The sequence below is a fragment of the Tinamus guttatus genome, unplaced genomic scaffold, assembly GCF_059628265.1.
Source record: "Tinamus guttatus ecotype Peru unplaced genomic scaffold, ASM5962826v1 Tinamus_guttatus_pri_ptg000048l, whole genome shotgun sequence".
In the NCBI taxonomy this organism is placed as follows: Eukaryota; Metazoa; Chordata; class Aves; order Tinamiformes; family Tinamidae; genus Tinamus; species Tinamus guttatus.
The window spans coordinates 750,105-769,394 of NW_028288582.1; the positions used below are offsets into that span (position 1 = coordinate 750,105).

Genomic DNA, 19,290 nt, shown 5'->3' on the forward strand with positions numbered 1-19,290 from the left:
TGAGGTTTTCTTTTTTTTTTTTAACTGTTAAAGTTTGCTTAAAAAAATAGTCAGAAACTGATAGCTAAAATGGTCTGAGGCACAGAGAAGAAGGTGCATAAAACCTAAAACCCTTTACATTGAGATAAGGCTGTGCCCCAAATTATTTAGCAATTAATTCCCTGAATGTTAACAGGCTAGGAAAAATGCATTTTTAATTCTCAAAGAAAAAAAAAGAAAAAAAGGGAGGGGAGGGATTAATACTAGCAAGAATATAAAACACCACCAGAGGTAACATCTCAAGGAGGTATAGCATACGTATCCAAACACTGAAACAGCCACCAAAGGATTTATAATAAAATATAGTCAGGGATAATACAGGACGGGGCTTTGCAGGCAGTGCTGCAGTTATCTGCAGGATCCGCAGCCTTTCATTGCTTCCTATGCTGCACTGCATTTATCCTACTGGACACAACTATTCCATAAATACCCAATTTGCTCCCGAACACCATTTTGCTCCCAATGGCAGCATATTTTGTGCTCCCGATGTCAAAGCCTTTGCAAAGCCCTGTTCACAGCTGTGTAATTCTGTGACGTGGACAACACACACCTACCTCATCGTTACATTTCTCATTTGCCATCAGAAGTCTTTCACTGCACAGAGACTATGACAACAATTCACGACGATTTAGTTTAAAAGTGAGATGTAAAAACAGAGAAGAACGGACAGTGACACCGGACAGAACGGCCTCCATTTGGAGAATGGCACAGTTTCAGCTCCTGATGAGAGTCAGGAATTCTTCACGGGTCTTTGGATCTTCCCGGAATACCCCCAACATTGTGCTGGTTACTGTTTTACTGTTCATTTTCTGCACCCCACGCATTACCATGCACATATGCCTAGAAGAAATGAGAGCGAGCGTCAATAAACCAGGCAGGCTGATTTACAACATAAAGACACGCACGAACCCTGCGAGAAAAAGAGCAGCACGTGCTTCTTGCAGGGCCCAGCTGAATCCCAAGGAAGCCAGGGAAGCTGCACGTTCAGAAGGGACACGGTGCTGGGCACTAAGAGCACTGCTGCCCGTGTCACTTACGTGGCTTCGATGACCACGCCGACCCCCGCGGGCTGCAAGGCCTCCGTGATGGCGATGGCGATCTGCTTGGTGAGGCGCTCCTGGACTGAAAGGACAACAAGGTCACAAGCAGCTCGCACCTCCCTAGCATTAAGGCACCAGCAGCATCTGCACGTGACACACAGGAGAGCAACATCAGGATGCTGCTTTCTCCCTTCCAAGGGGACCTGATCCCACCTCTGCTACGTCTGCTCTGCTGGCATCAGTTGTGTGAGGAGCGGCAGAACCAGATCCCATCCTGTATTTTGGTTTGCTGGAACAGGCCTTTTATTCTTGGTGATTTGGGGAATCATTTTGCATTTCACATGTTTGCAGGAATGTACAGTACCCTGATTTGGTAAAACAGGTCTTGTATCTCCCATTATATCATTTAGTTTATATAAATTAAAACCCAGGCAGTTCCATCTCCATGTGAGGAAGAGCTTCTTTGCTGTGAGGGTGCCAGAGCCCTGGCACAGGCTGCCCAGAGAGGCTGTGGAGGCTCCTTCTCTGCAGATCTTCCAACCCGCCTGGATGCCGCCCTGTGCCCCTGCTCTGGGTGTCCCTGCTGGAGCAGGGGCTGGACTGGATGAGCCCTAGAGGTCCCTGCCAACCTCAGCCATTCTGTGGTTCTGTGATTATGCTGTTAGATTTTCTTACTTTTGTATTTTCTTTCTTTTTCACATGGTTTTTCACTGAATTTAGAGCTACCTTATTCACTCCTTGCACACTTTTTTCTCATTTGAAGGAAACAACAAATAGACAAAACCAAGCAAATTAGGAAGTCTGTGCTCCTGCAAACCTTCATTTCCTACAGCTCTAGCACCCTCTATTTACCAGTCTGACACCTCAGACTTCTGTCGCCACGAACAGGCCAAACAGAAGTACAGGACAATGAAACCAGGCCAAGCCTGACCCAAATCCCACCCTGGAGCTGTTCTCAGCTCCAAAAACAGTTGCTCTTCCTTGAAGAGTGGTTTTCTAATGTCAAAATTCAGAAAAAAAAAAAAAAAAAGGTACATCACAAGGGGTCTATCCAGAGGGGAAAAGGGGAAATGGCAACGAGCAGGGAGACAAAATAACCAGCCCTTCCACACTGCCTCAGATACGAAAGGCCTGTGTCAGGAACACTGTTTTTCTCAACACTCTTGTGTATAGGAGGACTGCATCTACACATATGTAATTACCCTGAGCTGGCTAGCAAAGGACTGCACATGCTAGGAAGGAAATCAGCCATTTACCTTGTAGTCTTCTACTGTATATTTCCACGATCCTAAAGAGAGAGAGAGAGAAAAAAAGAGGAAACAGACAATTCATGAGAGTTATTCCTGTCGTGGCACTGTCTGATCTTCACAGCTAGCTCTGCACTCCCAAGCACGACCGCCGATTCCCTTCTGGAAAAGGCAAGGGACATGGTTCTGCTGCTGTTCCCTTCCTGGAAACCCAGGTGACACCATCCTGCTGCTCGGCGTGAGGCCGTCCCCGCGCACCGCATCCCACCAGGACCGACCCTGTCACTGCTCCTCAGGGCTGCTCTTGTGCGGCTGTTATTTTTGAAGCGCTTGTAGCTACACCCATCTGGAGCACACGTTTACAAGGGGATCCATGCCCAAAGACTTCCTGAAAGCGAAGCCTGGAATTTAAGACAGCCTACAACCTCCTGCCTCGGTGTAACCTGAGCACTGTTTTAAGGACAGTTCAGATATTTGCATTTCCAGAGAGATGCTGAGCAAGAGATGTTTTGAATTCTTGCATTTAACCACAAACTTAGCTGAGAACAATGAGAAATATCTTTTTTTACTATTATTATTTAAAACAGACACTCTCCCCAGTGTATCACACCATCATTCACATTCAGCTGCAGGGATCACCTCAGTGCTGCTCTCTAATGTGAATTCAAATTTAACCCATTTGTGGGGCAATGCAAACGATATCACGATAATTCATCACCACAGTCCTACAAACAACATTCTTAAGCAAAAACTCTGAGGACCCACTGAGTTACAGAGTGGTTATTCCTGCAAATCTCAAACGCTTAATTACATGTCAAGTGGCCAGGTAAAGAAGTTGCTGTAGAAAGACAACTTCAGTGCCCATCTGGCCGGAGTGGATAAGAAACAGATATGTGCTGGCAGCCAGAGGCATTGGTCACAAAAAGAGGTTGTGACATTAAGATTTGCCTGCTGTTTTGGGGAGAAAATTGTATGCAGAAACCCCCTTCCTGAAATGTTGTGTTACAGCTATTCTGAACAAAGCAAGATAATATTTAGATTAAATATATGCATAGGAAAAAGTTGATGCTGGCAGGGCTTCTCATATGCAGAGAGGCCTATTTGCATTAGCATTTCCAGCCTGAGCTTAAAATCCAAAGAAAGATGTTTGTTTACTGAATGCAGGTCATCCACAGCTACAGAACTCCCCACATTAAGCTAATCCTATTATGAAAGATTATTCCCACAGTACCAACAGCCTCACAAAGCTCTATCTGAACATGGCTGCATTATACACAACAAGGGAGGGAAGAATGATTTGGTTCACAATCTCTTCTCGTGGGGAGCACTCAAAAGCAATGAGGACTGCAAACATTTTGTTATACAGGAATCTAATCTTTTTGTTATAGTATTGTAAGGGAGTTTCACCCTAACCTGAAAAAGAGGCAAGATTTAACCTTTAAAGCACAGTGGTGGAAGCCTTGCACGTTTCCAAGCGTGTCTCTGTACTGAGGGATGTTGCCACCTGCAGTAAGGATCACTCAAGACAATTTTGAACCCCTTCAACCTCTGCAATTCAGAGAGAATTGAAGATCAGAGCAAACACAAACCGACTGATGCTTATTTCAAATGCCATCTTTAATTCTGAATTCATGCTCTTCAGAAAGAAAACTAAAGGCATTACCTCTTCCAGAGGATTGTAGGTCTAGTCATGGTAAACAAATATGAAAGTCCAGTGTTGAACTGCTTGTTTCAACCTTTTAATCAGAGCCCACTTTAATCAGTGTCCACTACTAGACCAGAGCCCACTGCTATAACCACTCCTGGAGATGGTTTCCAGGACAGTGAGGTTACATTAGCAGCAGCTTGACCTCCAAGGGACTTTCTGCTTCAAAACCTAATTCATCATTGTGCAAACGGAGCACAGAACAGAGCAGAATTAATTTGAAGCACTTTAGCATCATACCCTACACATTTCTTTCCCACTAAGAAACTCCAGCAGGCATGCAGATTTACAAGGCTAATTCTCATTAGTGTTACTGGTACTACAAGAAGATTAGCAGATGCATCAAGGGAAGAATAAGCAAGTCCTATGTGGTCTTTCTGAGCAGCTGAGTTGTCTCAGATTTGTTTGGCAGAAGAGAACCCTCCACTCTGCTACCCCATAATCTGCTTATTTATGGGATCTACCATTCCCTTCCCCACTACAACCAGAAAGTGTCACTTTATAACAGATTCAGTGCAGCAACTGATGCAGGGGCACTTGCCAGAGGAAAAAGGTATTTTACATGACAACCATGTTTCTCAAGTATATCATAATTACTTAGGCTCAGTCTTATCTATAAATCTACCCTCAAGTTCTCTCAGCAGGTCTCAAATAAAAGAAAATTGTCAATTATATCTGAAGAGTTAGCTAATAGATATGAAAGGTCTAGGTTTGGTTAAAATCCAGAGACAGTGGATTCATTTACAGTTCAGAAGTTCTGCAGATCAGTTCTTATGGATCAATACACATGCCAGAAGTAAACAACTAGAAATTTCCACTGGTTTTGGCTGTTTTTTAGAAAGAACAAGTTTCCCTGCTTGTTCTTGTTCCTGTGTTCCCTGCAGACACATGAAAACATGAAAAAAAATTGTCCAACATTGTTAACAGCTCTGCTACAGTTGACTGTGATGCGAATTAACACAGAGCTCCAAGACTTATCTGTCTTCCCCACAAAGAAAAAACATAAATGCTGAGGATTGGTCTAAATCCAAACTGAGGACGCAAAGTGTGCTGAGCTTTAGAGGGATACCGGATTACAGAGATTAGCACAGTGTGAACAGCTTGGAATCCTTTTCACAAATTAGCATCACTTTCACTACATTAACACTTACCTAGCAAGCTTGCTGAGCCCGAGTACTTGTTTGTTAGGAAGGTAGCCAATATGTACCTAGACAGAGGAGAAAACCATTAACAGAATCAAAACGCTCACTTCCAAATGCGTGTGAAACTCATGCAGAGAGAATGAGATCTGCATCCACCCCAGAACTAATTCTGGAACAATCCAGAAGTGGGATTCATACAGTTCCAGCATGTAGGAAGGACATGCCACCATGCAAGCCTGGAAGATTACGGAGCTACCAAAGACTGTAAATGCCTGGTGAGGTCACTGTCCTGGTGAAGAATACGTGAGTTTTCTGAGTGGGAGAAATACCACAGCTTTTCAAGAGCCAAGGCTTATGTTCCAAGTCTCAGGAATGCCATGAAGTACTACATTTGGGTACAAAAAGCAGTCCTTATTACTCAGCACAGCACCGCTCATCTAAAATAAACATGCTTTTCTTTCAAAGCCTAAAATAGGCTTAGGAAGAAGGAGAGAGAGATTATGCTTTCTGTGCCCAGAGAAAGTTCTGATGGCAAGTGCTTTACCACCAAAATCAGGCTGCGCTTGCTGACTTTTTTAAGGCCAACTGATATGTTACTGGTAGTGCCAAAGATTACTGTATGATTAAGTCAGCTTCCAGCAGTTGAATGCAAATTTACTGAACATTAATACTGCACTATTCTGAAATAAGTTTTTACATAAACAAATGTTTGGATGAGGAGGAAGGGGGAAAAGGCATTTATTTGCTTGTTTTAAAAAGCAACACAGGGTACTGAATTCACACGGTTTACAGTTGAAGCAGTCTGTAAACCAGCATTTATATCACTGTACCAGAGACTTGAAAAATTAGCCAAGATACAGTAGGGGAGTATCATAGATGGATTCTCTCTTAGGGCTTTGCCTAGAGGCCCCATCTCAGCATCCTGCTTTGCTGTACCTGCAATAGAGGTACCACAGTGCACCTAATTACCTGGCTAACTTGCTCATTCCTATCACTTCTGTTGGGTAATCAACCCACTGACACCTGAAAGACATGAAACATTTCAGATCAAGTAAAAGACATAACTCAGAAATCAGCGTTGAATCCTGTTCCCCATCCAAGTATCCTTGTGAATGTCTATTTTTAAGATAGAGCTGCAAATACAGGACCCACTGACCAGCATTTGCAGGCTGTTTGATGTACCCAACAGGAGAAGGGTTAGTCTGAGAATATTTAGAGACACACCAAGTCATTTAGCAGATCGTTATATTAGCAGGACTGACTCAGTGTTTGCGAGGACATTTCTCAAACCACCCAGGCTAAACAGCTAGATGTAATAGAATAGAATAGAATATACACAGTACATGTAACCAAGAAAAACAGACGAAATGGAAAGCTTGCAGAGAAAAAGAAGTTACTTTGTTTTCTACTATAAAATACTAGCAGCAAGGAAAGAAAGGAGACAAAACAGAGGTGACTCCGCTAGGTAAATTAAGTGGTTTGTCTTCACACGCTTTGTTTTGGGGAGATGGTATACTTGGACCATACATGGCACTGATCAAGCTTTACAGAAGATGAGCACTTGCACTCGCCAGCCCAAGTACTTCATGGTAAAACAGATGGATTAAAATAAGCTCCATCGTTCTGTGTTAAGGTGGGAGTGAAGAGGCTGAGATCTGCAGATGTGATTTCCAACTCCAAACACCTCACCACGTTTACAGTGCCTAACTCGAGAAGATTTTTTAAGGTTGTTGACACTCCAACTTCAACATCATCTGTTACACAAGCCCCCCATTCAAGGGAATCCCAGCTGCAGCGGCCTCCTGCTAGTCATTTCTGAGTACAGCCTTTCTGACTGTGCTTGCTTATTTAAGACAGTGCTGCTAATCAGAAGTTTGTGCCATTTGCAGGGGTTCCTGAGACAAATATGCACTAGATAGCTCCGAGCCAGCAGCGTAATCCATGACAGAGCAGAGCCAGCATGCAGGGTGAGCAGGTTTAATATCGAGATGCCTGCCCCAAGGCTTGCTGCTGCTTCACAATGAAGAGCTTTGATACGAAATGTCAGAAAACATTAGATTATTTAGACTAGAAAGGGTTGAGCGTTATGTTTTATGGGCTTAAACAGAAATACAACTCACTTTGGGAAGATCCTCCTCATCAGTATTCTAAATTGTGTATTCTAAGCTTCTATTCTAAATATTAACTGCTCAAATCATAGTCTAAGTGGTAAATAATTATTGTTAAAAAAAAAAAAGTTAAAAAAGCAGCTACAAAGTCTTTTGCATGTACTTCAGGTCTTCTATCCTGTATGCCAGTATTTATTTGGGGAGGAAGAGTTACCTTTCCAACAAATGGAACGAGGTGATGCTCACACAACGAGAACATGTCTATGTCCTTCACAATTACCATCTCATCATGATCTTCATCAAAGATGGCGTCATTCAGAACATCTGAAAGCAAACACTTGTATTAAAAATGTTACACGTACAAGCACGGAAAGTTCTGCCAGCCAATAACCAAGAAAGCTACACATTTGTGCTGACTTATCTCAAAACGACAGATTTTAGGGCACTTGGTTTGCTTGAGATCACAGAACTGGCACAATGCTATGTCAGACCCCCGTGTGCTATGCTGAAAGAAAGTTTATGGGGCTTTATTAAAAGTTTCAGCTTGTGCTAGGTTTGAAAAAGCCTAGCCTTCATGCAACTTCAGGCATTTCAAGGTTAATTGAAACTACACTTTATAAATCCAGGGCTGAAGAGGAGAGCACATCTAGAAGTAGCCTTCCACGTGCCTCCACATCTCACAAGCAAAGCCAAGCAAGAGTTTAGAGAAAAGCTGAGCCATCACACTCATTTCTCCAGGTCTGAACACCCGTGTCACTCTCTTCGAGGACACTTTGCACCCTGTTTCATCCTAACACACACCAGCCAGTGCCTCTGCACTCAGACAAATGTCTAGAAGAGGCACATCAGGGAGAACTGTGCAGTGTCCTGCACCGCAAGCAGGATGTGGATGCATACTCCAGCATAGCTCTATGTTTTGGAGTTACCAAAGACTATGAAAAAAAAACAAAAAGAAACAGAGGTAGAGGAAGGAAGAAACAGATCTTCTGGCAATAAAAGTGCTCAGGGCTTTGCTAGTCTAAAAGGTCAGCAAACAAAACCCTCAAATTTCCCAGATGTAACATTCCCCTGACACATCCAGGACACAGGCCACAGCAGATCAGCACTGTCTCCACAAAGGCTGCAGGGAGCTGGACCATGTTTGGAGAGGTTATAAAGTAGAGCAAGAGCCCCCAGGTAAGAGACAGAGGCTTCTTAGGAGAGAATCAGCACTAGTGCATAGAAGAGCTGTTCAGGAGAAAAACTCTGCAAACAGATAACCTGAGACCACACTGACTACCTGGAATTGCTCCCAGGAGCTGTCAGTGTCACTCACAGCATGGCCAGAAGGTGCAACCAGGGGCTCAGGGACTGCCCGGCTTCATCCAAAGCGGAGCTTGACACCTCCAGTGATGATTACAGACATCTATAGCTGCATCTGCTCTGTTTGCCTTTACACCCTCCCCTGACATGCACGTACACCTAATGGCTACCATCTGTTGCCGATAACGTATTATCATCGTGGAGCATTTTAATTTCCTGCTGGCTATCAGCGCTACACAGGTAACCCTGGAAACTGCGTGCGCGATGTTCTGCCTGCGACTCACGTTCCTTCCTGAGAAGTGCTGACAACCTAGAAAACAGCAAGGCTGAACCCCAGAAGGCTTTCGATCTGGTCAGAGGGTAGGGAATAGAGGGCATGAAAGATGCCAGGGAACAACTTTATGTAGGAACAAGATTTGTTGCCATTCATCAAACATTAGAGTGTAGTTTACACTGAGCACTGAAGGAGAGGGGAAATATTTTTCTGTGTGTATATGGGAAGCACCGTGAACTTGCACGACAACACGTTCAGCCAGGAATAGCCACAATCTGAAGCAGAGCAGAAACCTAAAACAGAGAAAAGGAGTGAGAGCAGCAACCTAGTTCATCCCTCCCTGACAGGGCGCTCTGCAAACCTGCCATTTCCACAGCAGAAAGGCAAACAGTGGTTTTATGAAACCTGCTCCTATGCACGGCGTTATGAGCACAAAAGCCAAGCAGATGCAAGAAGCATCTCCGGAGTGACTGCTGATGTTATTAGACCCCCAGCCTGGCTCAGAGCAGCATGGCTGGGAGCGCATCAGAGCCTGATGGTAGATATGGATTTACGTCAGCACGCGCGCAGAGCAGACGGTTCGGAACAGTCGGGGAGGGCCCCGCTCTCTTTACAAGTCACAGTAATGTGCAAGACAGCGTGAGGCCCCGTCCAGCTCAACAGAAGGATCTGCAACTCCAAAGTTGTCAAACATACAGTTTTTAAATATAGAGGATGGATTTCTACAGATTTTACCCGAGGAATCTGTTGCTGCGCTGAAGGACTGTGTTGTATTATGGAGAGAGCTTTTAGCCCTATTTTAAGGCTGGGAAAGAAAGGAAGGTCAAGTGACCTACGAAGTGTCACACAGGCCACTTGCGGGACAAAACACATCCTTCCCATGGGTAAAGTAACTGCACAGGAACACAAAGGTCATCCTATCCTTGCATAACCTCCTCCTTAGGCTACAACCCAAAGCCACAGCAGTTTGTGTAACGCACGGGGAGTTTTGGAGGAAGGTAAACAAGGAATATATGTCAATAACATAATCATGGAATATATGTCAATAACACAGTCAGGGAGCTGCAGGGTGCTTTGCCCTTTTCATTTATATAGATGTTGGATTTGTCAAATATCAGCAGTAAACTGCAGCCACAGATGGCACCTGACCAGCTACATAACTTCTGCAGTTGTGCCTGCAACGATTTCCATTTGATTTTTAGATTTTATAGTTAGCAATAGTTCTTCCTTGAGAAAGAAGCACCAAGATCCATCAAGAAACAAGCTCACCATTAACCCATCCAATAATCCCTTCTCAACTGCCAGATGATACAGGGGAGCAAAGGCAAAATAGAAGATGGGGTGGGATGCAGGATTCCCCGCCTGAGCGCCGTGTGCTGGAATAGAGTCCTAGAGTCCTCCAGATCCCACTGGGGCCCTTCCTGCACACGCCGTACAAGTCTGTTCCCCTGAAAACAAGCACAGTCCAAAGTCTGTGCATGTCCATGCACCTCCCTCCCCTTGAAATCTGAGTCTTCTTGTTGACAACGACAGAGCACTGAGCAAAACTAGCTGTGATAGATGCTGTGCTACATTCCACTTCAGGAACCACCCTGGACAGACTTTATTTGCCAAAGCCCCTCGTGCAGAGAGGCAATAGTGTTTTATATAATTTTGCCTGCCTTTTATTTTTGTAGTCATTCAATTTGCCAATAGCATCAACTACTAACAGAATCCCAACAATCTGTAGCACATGTTCCAGAGAGATTGAGAGAGATGAAAGGACAGAAAGGGAAACAGGGCCCCAGATTAGTAAGAGATTCATCTCTTACCTTGTTCTTATGTTCCATACACTAGGCTGCATCTTCACTAGCTTGATGAATGTCCTCTGAATTTCTACATTTGAAGGCCCCAAAATGTCTGCCTCAACTCCAGAGTAGTTTTTCTGCCCCCAAGGATGGGATATAAATGCTGCCTTCCTCCCCAGGCCTTTCCCAGTTCACACAGTGCAAGATGACAGTTTTATACTTTGTTGTACCTGTCAGCTCTAAAATACTTACCTGCCTAATCTGACTGCACCTTTTCTCTTCTTTCCTCCTGGGACAACAGATTCTTCACAGCAAAAATGAAGAAGCCCGCAGGACTTTCAGAGGAAGGAAGGGCCAGAAGTAAATTCTCCTGATTTGGCTTCCTAACAAAGCAAGACACCTACAGGTCAGACGTGCTTCTCCTCAACAGGCTACTTAAGCAACACAAACATCTTCCTCTCCAGTGAAGTGACCCTTTTATTCCCTCAGAGTATCATCTATGTAATCCTCCATGTCAGTTAAGAGGATGAGTCGCATCTGTTTTGTGAGCAAGATAGACATGTTCTTAGCTGGTCCCCCGGCCTCCCAGAGTGAAATCTGCCCTCACTCCAAGATTTTACTAGTTGTAACTGCAACTGTGTTCAAGTGCTGCCACCAAGTCCTAGCTACAAGCCAAAGGAGGCTGCAAGTACTGTGTGTGCTCTCCACCACCTCAGAAAACCTAAGGGAATTTACTGCTTAAACGAGCCTGAACACATCATGTCAATAAAAAGCTAAGATTTCAATAAAAATACATGGCTTAGAGTAAGGCAACAAGAACAAACACTAGAGGTACAGGGGGAAATCTCTTGATTACTCCAGCTGATCTTTCCTTTGCCTCAGAGTTCAGGTCCTGCTGTAGAAACTTCAGAGGGTTATTAAAAACTAAAGTGGCCTCTCTTGTAAGGTAACTCCTCATTTTTTTTCTCTTATTTAACTTGAAAGACAAAGTTGATAAAAGAAAATAAATCCAAAATGGATGAAGACACAGAACAAGAAAGACCTTTCGGGATTTTGCGTCAGAGCTAAGCAAGAAGACCTGTTGCTATAGAAACTATTTGCATGGCTTTAATGTGACACAGGAAAGCAAAAGCACCTCTGGCAAGCGAAGCAGATGAACTGCCCACCCCGCAGCTGGCTCCTGAGGTAGAGGGAAGGAAGGATCACAGTGCAGGGCAGCACTGCAGCAGCTCCACAGGCCTGCAGAAGCTTTTGACTACGCCTGTAAAACAGCAGAACAGAGTGTTTGTAGATTGTTCTCTCCCTGGCTTGAGTTGCTTTGCTAAAGCTTTGAGTTTGAGCCCCACTGCTTGACGGTCACTTAACCTGCACTGCTTCTCACTAAGTGAAGTGGCAGTGGAGCTGTGGCTCAGACCTCTTCAAATTTCAGTAGTTCACTTGTTGCAGAACAGAGCAGGAGTCAAAGGGCCCCGAGCACCAGAAGGGCTGATGCCCCATTGCCCTGGGGATCAGACCGGTACCACCTATCACCACATTCTGGCTATCACGAGCCCCCCAGATTGCAGTAAGCAGAGACCCTCTCGAAGAGGTCCAGGCCCTGTGTGTCAGACCTGCTACGAGGGGCACCAGGAGGGTGCACGATGCCAAGTCTCATCAGTCTGAGCAGACTTCAGCACAGACCAAGGGTGGGTTCTGCTCTGCCAGGAGCAAAAAACTGACTTGCACAGAAATCAGGACCTTGCATGTAAGAAAGGCACAGGCAATGATTTGGAAGATGCTCCTGAACAGCAATATGATAAAGTCAGAGACCAAAAGCTAACTGTTCATTATAGTAGAATGAGATGATAGATGTTGGCAGGTACCTTTGACTGCCTTGCCCAAGTTTTTTTTTTTTTTTTTTTTTAAATCCTTTTAACCTTAAGAAAAATCTGAACACAACATAAGCAGGAAGCATGGATCTTCTTGAAGCTAACTGTATGCTGGGAAAACCAATGGACTACAGCATCCAGTTAAATGATGTTGAAGGAAATTGCCATAAAACTTTCAGGTGTTGCTGGGTAATAGCCAGGTGTAGTGTCAAAATTGAGATTTATTTACCAGTCAGACTGCAGAACAGTTATATTTAAACAAAGTATTCCAGACAAGCAACACACACACAAAAAATATTGCAGCCTTTCAGAATTAAAAGACACTTTGTATGCATAATAAATTCCATAAACCAAGTAGAGACATACACTACAACAGCACTCAGATGTGCAGACTGCTGCAGAAAGTTCATGTCTTCAGGTATCTAGGAGCAGGAATACTCTGGTTATGCCAACTTCACAGCAAAATTGCTATTTGCTTCAAGCAGTCTTGAAGGGCTCCAGAAAAAGAAGCAGCCCAATGTGTAACATCGCTGTTTAAAAAGGCTGCAGAGCTCAAAAGCTGCGGAGGATTAAATAGGCTTTAGTACCATGTAACTTCCTTGGTGCGATGTACCTTCCTAACAGGAAGAAAAATAAGCCTCAGAATAAGAAGAATTTACCACTTTGTGGAATATTAGTCATCACTGCCATGCCAGAGGACTGCAAATGAAGCTCGACTTCAGACATGGGCACTTGCACTCAAAGCAAAGCTGAACTCTTCAGTTACTAGAAACAGCTGAACCAGATGTGTCATTAAAGGCATATTTTGTAGAAAACAGAGATGGTGGAGAAGCAATATTGTTATTCAACTAATTCTGAGCAAACTCAATATGAATTCATCTACCTTCCTAGAAAACATTTTCCATGCAACAGTGAGAGATTTAAGTTAAGAAATCAGGTATTACAGAGTATTGTCTAGAATAGTTATTGTATAAATGATCAGTTATTACATATTCTCAGACAGAACAAAGACTAGGTTTGACAATGGTCCTAAGCTGACATATTTATTAATATGAGGGAAAGCAGGGTTATGAGCACACTCATTAAAATGTATCAAGTTTTTAATAAATGCTTCATAATGCCTCACATCATAGAAGGTGCCAAAGTCCCTATCCACACACATCACACCAAAATTGAAAGGAAAAGTAAAAGCTGAAACAATGCTTTGGAAAGAGCCACATGAAAAGCTAGAGAATCTTTGGTAGGAAAGGTCCTAGGGCAAATAGAGGTTAAAAGATTTAATAGATTCTTGACAAAACACCAAGCAAGCTTAGTTAATCTAGTATTACTTTAAGTATTAATGAGGGGGAAACACTGGGAGGTCCTATAGTCCTAGTTTCCAGTAGAAATCAATTAAATACCTGCTTTAGCATAGTAAGCTTTACCCATGCAACATTGACGGGGGGGAAAAAAAAAAAGAAAAAAAAAAAAGAAGAGAGAACCTTACTCTGAGGAATTTTGTCTCTCCTACCTTTCGGTATAGGAGAAAGGAGGCATGGCTGTACCACCAATAATGCCATAATTTAAAGTAACAGTATTTTAGATTGTCCTGTGTTTGAGCACCAAGAGAACAAGCAGCATCTCATTTCCAGTAAGAGGGAAGGAGGAAGCAAGTCACCAGCTCTTAGCAAAGGCCAGTGTTGCTGAGCAAACAGCCTTGCTTGTTTAAGGCACTGCCTATTTTTACACTGCTCTCCTCCAGAGCAACCTGCGTGGACTTTGAAAACATATGAGCTTACTCCAGTGCTGTCATCTGTCAAAATACCAAATCCACAGAGACAAAGATGAAAACAAAAGTATTAAGCCTGTACTTATTCACTCTTCTCCACAGGAAAGTAGATAGATAACAAGGGGAAACACAAAATGCAGAGTATTCAGCTGTTAGTCTATTAGTATTAGACAGAACTAGGTATTACTTGCTTTAAAATAAAATCCACACAATTAAGTCAGTTAGTAGCTGACTCCAAGGGCAATTAAATGTACACGCAGCTCTTCAAAGCAAAGGTTGAGAAAGCAAAGTTCTCTTCAGTATTTCTGATTTTCATTTTCCTGTTAAACACGCTGAAAGGACAGCTGAATCTGCCAGCATAACACTGACCAGAGAAGCCTTGCCATTTTTATTCATTACCAACAACTACACCATTTAATGAACATGCTGTTTTGCTTAAAGTGTTTATGTATGGTCAAAATAAGTTAGCTTCCTACTGCTGTTGCAGGGCATTTACTGAGCCCCATCTCTGATGTTTCCTACAGTGTTGCACAACCAAAGCCAGCTCCTTTACTCGTGTCTCTGGAAGCATCATTGACATTCGCCTCTTCTGGAACTCCCCATTTAGTTCTGTTTACCAAGATTGACTTCAAAGCTTGACTTCAGCTTTAGTTCCAATTTAGCACTGCCTGCAACCTTGTATTTCCATGTATTTACTCATTTACTGCACACACTTGTCCTTGGCAGTGTTTATACAGTCTCAGGCACCACCTTTGAGAGTGACATTAAGCCTTTATTAAAGGAAGGCTAGATCTCTCGAGGTTTAGTCTTTGTGTAGCAATCAATTCCTGAATAGACTGCACAGAATTAAAGGCAACCAACTACTAGAAGTGAGGGTTGCCTTTATTTATACTAAAAGCACATATTAGTATCCTGTTGCATGCAATTTTCACCCAGGAAAATGAAGCTGATTAATCAAACCCTCACCCAAGGAGGGAAAAGAAAACAAACAAGAAAAGACAGAAGCACAAAGCTGAAAAGCCAGACTTCTGCTATCCTGTCTACTCTACCACCCTTGCCAAGACATGAAGCTGAGATTTCCATTGTAATGGCCATTAGTCTGCATGCATATGTCTAGGAAGAGAATTACAAGATTTAGACATCTAGTAAGCAAACTCCTGACCTCACTGAAATACACTATCCTGAGGAGATGTAGAATCCAGCTAGCAGAGAGGAGAAAAAGCAGGAACACTTGGTCTGTACTGCCAGAAACAAGCTGCAGAATGCACACAGTGGAGACTGGAAACAGCAGAATCTTCTTTGCTACTCAAGGAAATTTGAATGGAGAGACGAAAATAAATAAATAAATAATTTAGGTATGATCATCCCCAGATCACACCAAGTTAGATATAGAAACTATGGAAAAATACACATATGATCAGGTGTCATGAAAGCAAAATACAGACACCTTGGAAGATCAGTTACTCAGCATATTGAAGCATGCCCCAGATATATTAGTATTCTTGGATACACTCTCACCCACCAGAATAAGAAAAATATATATTCTTAGGGTATATTATCAAGTAAAACTTGGGAAAAAAGTACTCATCTGCTGACGTGATGCAAACTCTGTTAGACCAGCAGCTTCAGCAGGTGCTACAGGGTTAAACGGGACTTCACTCGCTTTGACTTCGCGTTCTTCTTTCCACCACCACGGAAGGCAGATCACTGCAGGGCAGGCCAGGCCACCATCCCTCCCCATGCCCCAAGGCTTCCAGCAACCTGGCTGCACCCAAGGACACTCGGGCATAAGCAAGAGTTAAAACCCCACTCAACTAACCTCCAAGAGCAGTGGGCAGCACTCAAGGCAGATAGTTTTGTAACCAAAAACAAAATCTTTATGTTCTCAGAGCGAAGTTTGAATCAAGTATTTTAAATGCTGCAGACCTACAGCACATTTTCAATAATTCCCAAATAATTAAATCTGCTGAAGGTTGGAGTATAGCTTCTACAAAGCTTTAAATTAAAATGCTATCAGAAATAAGCATTATTTTCCTTTGTTTACACAAAACAGATACCCCACCCAGACGCAGGAGGCTGATCATAAAGCCTGCAGCTACAATTAACATTTACTCCCCCCGGTTTGACTTCCTCGCTCTTCTCTAGCTGTGCCATCAGGCAACAGCATCGTCACACAGCAGTACGGGGTGTGAGCTCAGCTAGGGCCACCCAAAATCGGGCACCTGTTGCAACATCCTGACTCTGGCCTCGTGTTTATACAGTCATGACAGAGCTTGCACTTGATGGGCCTCTTGGGAATTACAGAAGTTTTGGGAATTCTCATTTCACATACTGTTACCTTCTGCCTAGCGAGGGGTTTGACTTCAACTCATAGCTCACCTGCCACAAACCTCAGCATTAACCCTTGCAAACGCAGGTAGTTCCAGATTAAGGAACTGAGTGAGGTGGAAATAAAAACCAGAGCGTATATAGAGATATTGGGGGGTGTCTTCTTTCACAAGCCAGCTCCTGGTGTAGTTCACAGCTGGTTGTACCAACACAACCAAGTTAGGACAGCAAGATGCAGCAGCACTGACAAGCTGCCAGAGCTGCATTTCCACAGCCAGCATTGCTCCCAAAGGCTCCATAGGATTCACAAAGCATTTAAGGATCTCCCAAGTATAAGCTCCTTCCACATGGGCTCTCACAGGCAGCTCCTCAACCACAAGTCATTTTGCTAGATGCTAAGGATCTGTCTTCCGTTACAGCTATAAGAATGGTAAAAATGGACAAACTGGAAGCACAGCACTGCATTGAGAAAGCAGCAGCTGGAAAGTAAATATATATATAACTATATATATTCAAAAGATTCCCTATCTGACACAGAAACAGGTATTAATATCCCTGCTTCATATTACCTTTGCAAGAAAGCAGTGCAAGAGCACTGCCCCTGGCACTGAGGACAGCTGCTCCTGGATATAAAACAGCTCTCCCCACCGCATATACTGAGGGGAAAGGGGCTGTTCAGAACTGCTCTGCTCCTGGAAATCAGCATCCCTGTGAAGCCCCACGAGAGCAGAAGGAAACTATTGAAAAGCTAAAGAGAATCAGTCTGGCTTAACTGGCCCCACACAGAAGACTGGCAGCAAGGCAACCAAAGGCTTACCTCACCCAAGTTCAACATGAAAATTCAGGCTCAGAGACTAATGCTAAAAACACCCTTCCACTGGCAGGATGACTGTGAAACCTCCCGTGTTACACGGCAATGAAGAGACAAGCGCAACCCCAAATATAACAGGGGATTCTCAGTAGATGAGGGATCTTTCTGATGAAACCTCTTCCCAAATAATACAGAGCAGGACTAAAACAGGGAGTTCTGAGGAGAAAAAGGCTGATCAGTGCAGCCCAGAGCCTACATTCGAGAACCTGAAAACCTGATTTGGTCAGCAAGGCAAAGCAAGGGTCAGAGGAGAAATACTATCATAAGCAAAGAAAAGCAAAGCATCAACACTGGCACAAGCATAAACTGGTGATAAGTTAGAGTTTTCGGAAGGGGCAACAGCTTTGAAAAGTGAGAAAAACAAACAGGAGAGCTTAGAAGTCGGAGCACGCTGCATTTCTGAAAGACACTGGTGGGTAGCAGGAAGCTGGACCTGGGGGTGTTTTCCAGCCCTGGGCCCAGTTTGGGTTTTCCAAGAAGCCCCGCGGCGCCGGGGCGGCTCCGTACAGCAGCGCCCGCCCGGAGCACACGCTGCCTCCTGACGCGCCTCGGGAAGGCTCCGCGCTGCCGGCGTTGGTATCTGCATCCTCTGACAGGAACTGGCCTTTCCTCCTGCCAGGGAGCGGCACGGGGAATTCCCCAGCATCCCAAGCCCGTATTACTTGTAAGGAGTGCGGTTCTTCGCGGAAAGGCTGGGAAGAGGAAAAGTTTCACTCCATGTGAAAGCAAACCTTCAGTGAGCACTGAGGCCAAGAGGTAAATTCTGAGCTTCTGGTGATGAGGAGCCCCAAACCCATGGGCTTCTTCCCCAAATAGCCTCAGGGACAAGACAGGGACCCCAGTCTGTGAAAACCTTCAAGGGGGCAACGATGGGAACCCAGGAATCGCTTCACAGCCGCCCTCAGATCCGAGCTGGGACAGGGATCGCCCCAACCTCCTCACCTCACTTCACCTCTCAATCCCACCATGGAAAACTCCTCACACGATAAAATCCGTTAACACATCAGGGCCCCTTCTGAGAATGTACAGAGAATCTATAAGTGCTAAGATAAATAAAAATAAAAAAGAAATAAAATAGGCATCCCTTTCCACTTCACAACATCTCTTTTGGCCAAAGTCCCGACTCCACAGCTTGAAAGTTTGCACCAGGAGAAAGGAAACAGAAGGGCTCCCTTTATACACCCGCAGGCTTAAAAGAAAACGTGAACTTTAGCAGGAAGAAGTTAAAAATGTGTACGTTTTATGCGCATAATCCGGGCTGCTCCCCCAGGCCGGGCACGGGGAGCCCGGCAAGCGGGCAGGAGCCTCCCCCCACCCCCGGGGGCCGGGCAAGCGAGGCGCGGGCTCCCCTCGCCCGAGGACGCGGCCCCTACCCGCGATGGTCTCCTGGTAGCCCTTGGTGAAGAACTGCATGGCGGTGGCCGCCCGCCAGGGCGTCTTGAGCAGCCCCTGGCGCTGCGGGTCCTCGCCGAGCGCGCGCAGGATGGTGGTGTAGGCGGCCGCCAGGCCGGGCAGGCTCAGCTCGTTGTCCTCCTCGCTGCGGGGCCGCTCGCCCCGCCAGCCGCCCACGCCGCCGCCGCCGCCCGCGGCGACACGCGGCTTCTCCGCGCAGCTCGAGGAGGAGGAGGGCGGCGGCGGCCGCTCCTCCCGCGCGTACCCGTTACAGCTCCGCGCCGCCTCCATGGGGCCCGGCGGAGCCCGCGCGGTCCCCTCGGAGCCGCCGCGCGTCGCCTCAGCCCGCGCGGCCCCTCAGCCGCCCGCTTTATAGCGCCCGCGCCGCTGCCATTGGCCGGCGCCGCCGCTACGTCACG

General features: G+C 44.9%; 1 protein-coding gene across 1 annotated transcript; it reads right to left on the reverse strand.

Annotated features, from left to right (window-relative positions):
* Positions 1 to 597: 597 nt before the first annotated feature.
* Positions 598 to 19,162, reverse strand: GCH1 (GTP cyclohydrolase 1). Its single transcript, XM_088538611.1, has 6 exons — positions 18,853 to 19,162; positions 7,496 to 7,605; positions 5,183 to 5,238; positions 2,336 to 2,367; positions 1,077 to 1,161; positions 598 to 879 (listed from the first exon to the last, which is right to left on the reverse strand). Exons 1-6 carry the CDS (start codon positions 19,160 to 19,162, stop codon positions 753 to 755), a joined length of 720 nt encoding a protein of 239 aa, XP_088394737.1. The 3' UTR covers positions 598 to 752.
* Positions 19,163 to 19,290: the final 128 nt, after the last annotated feature.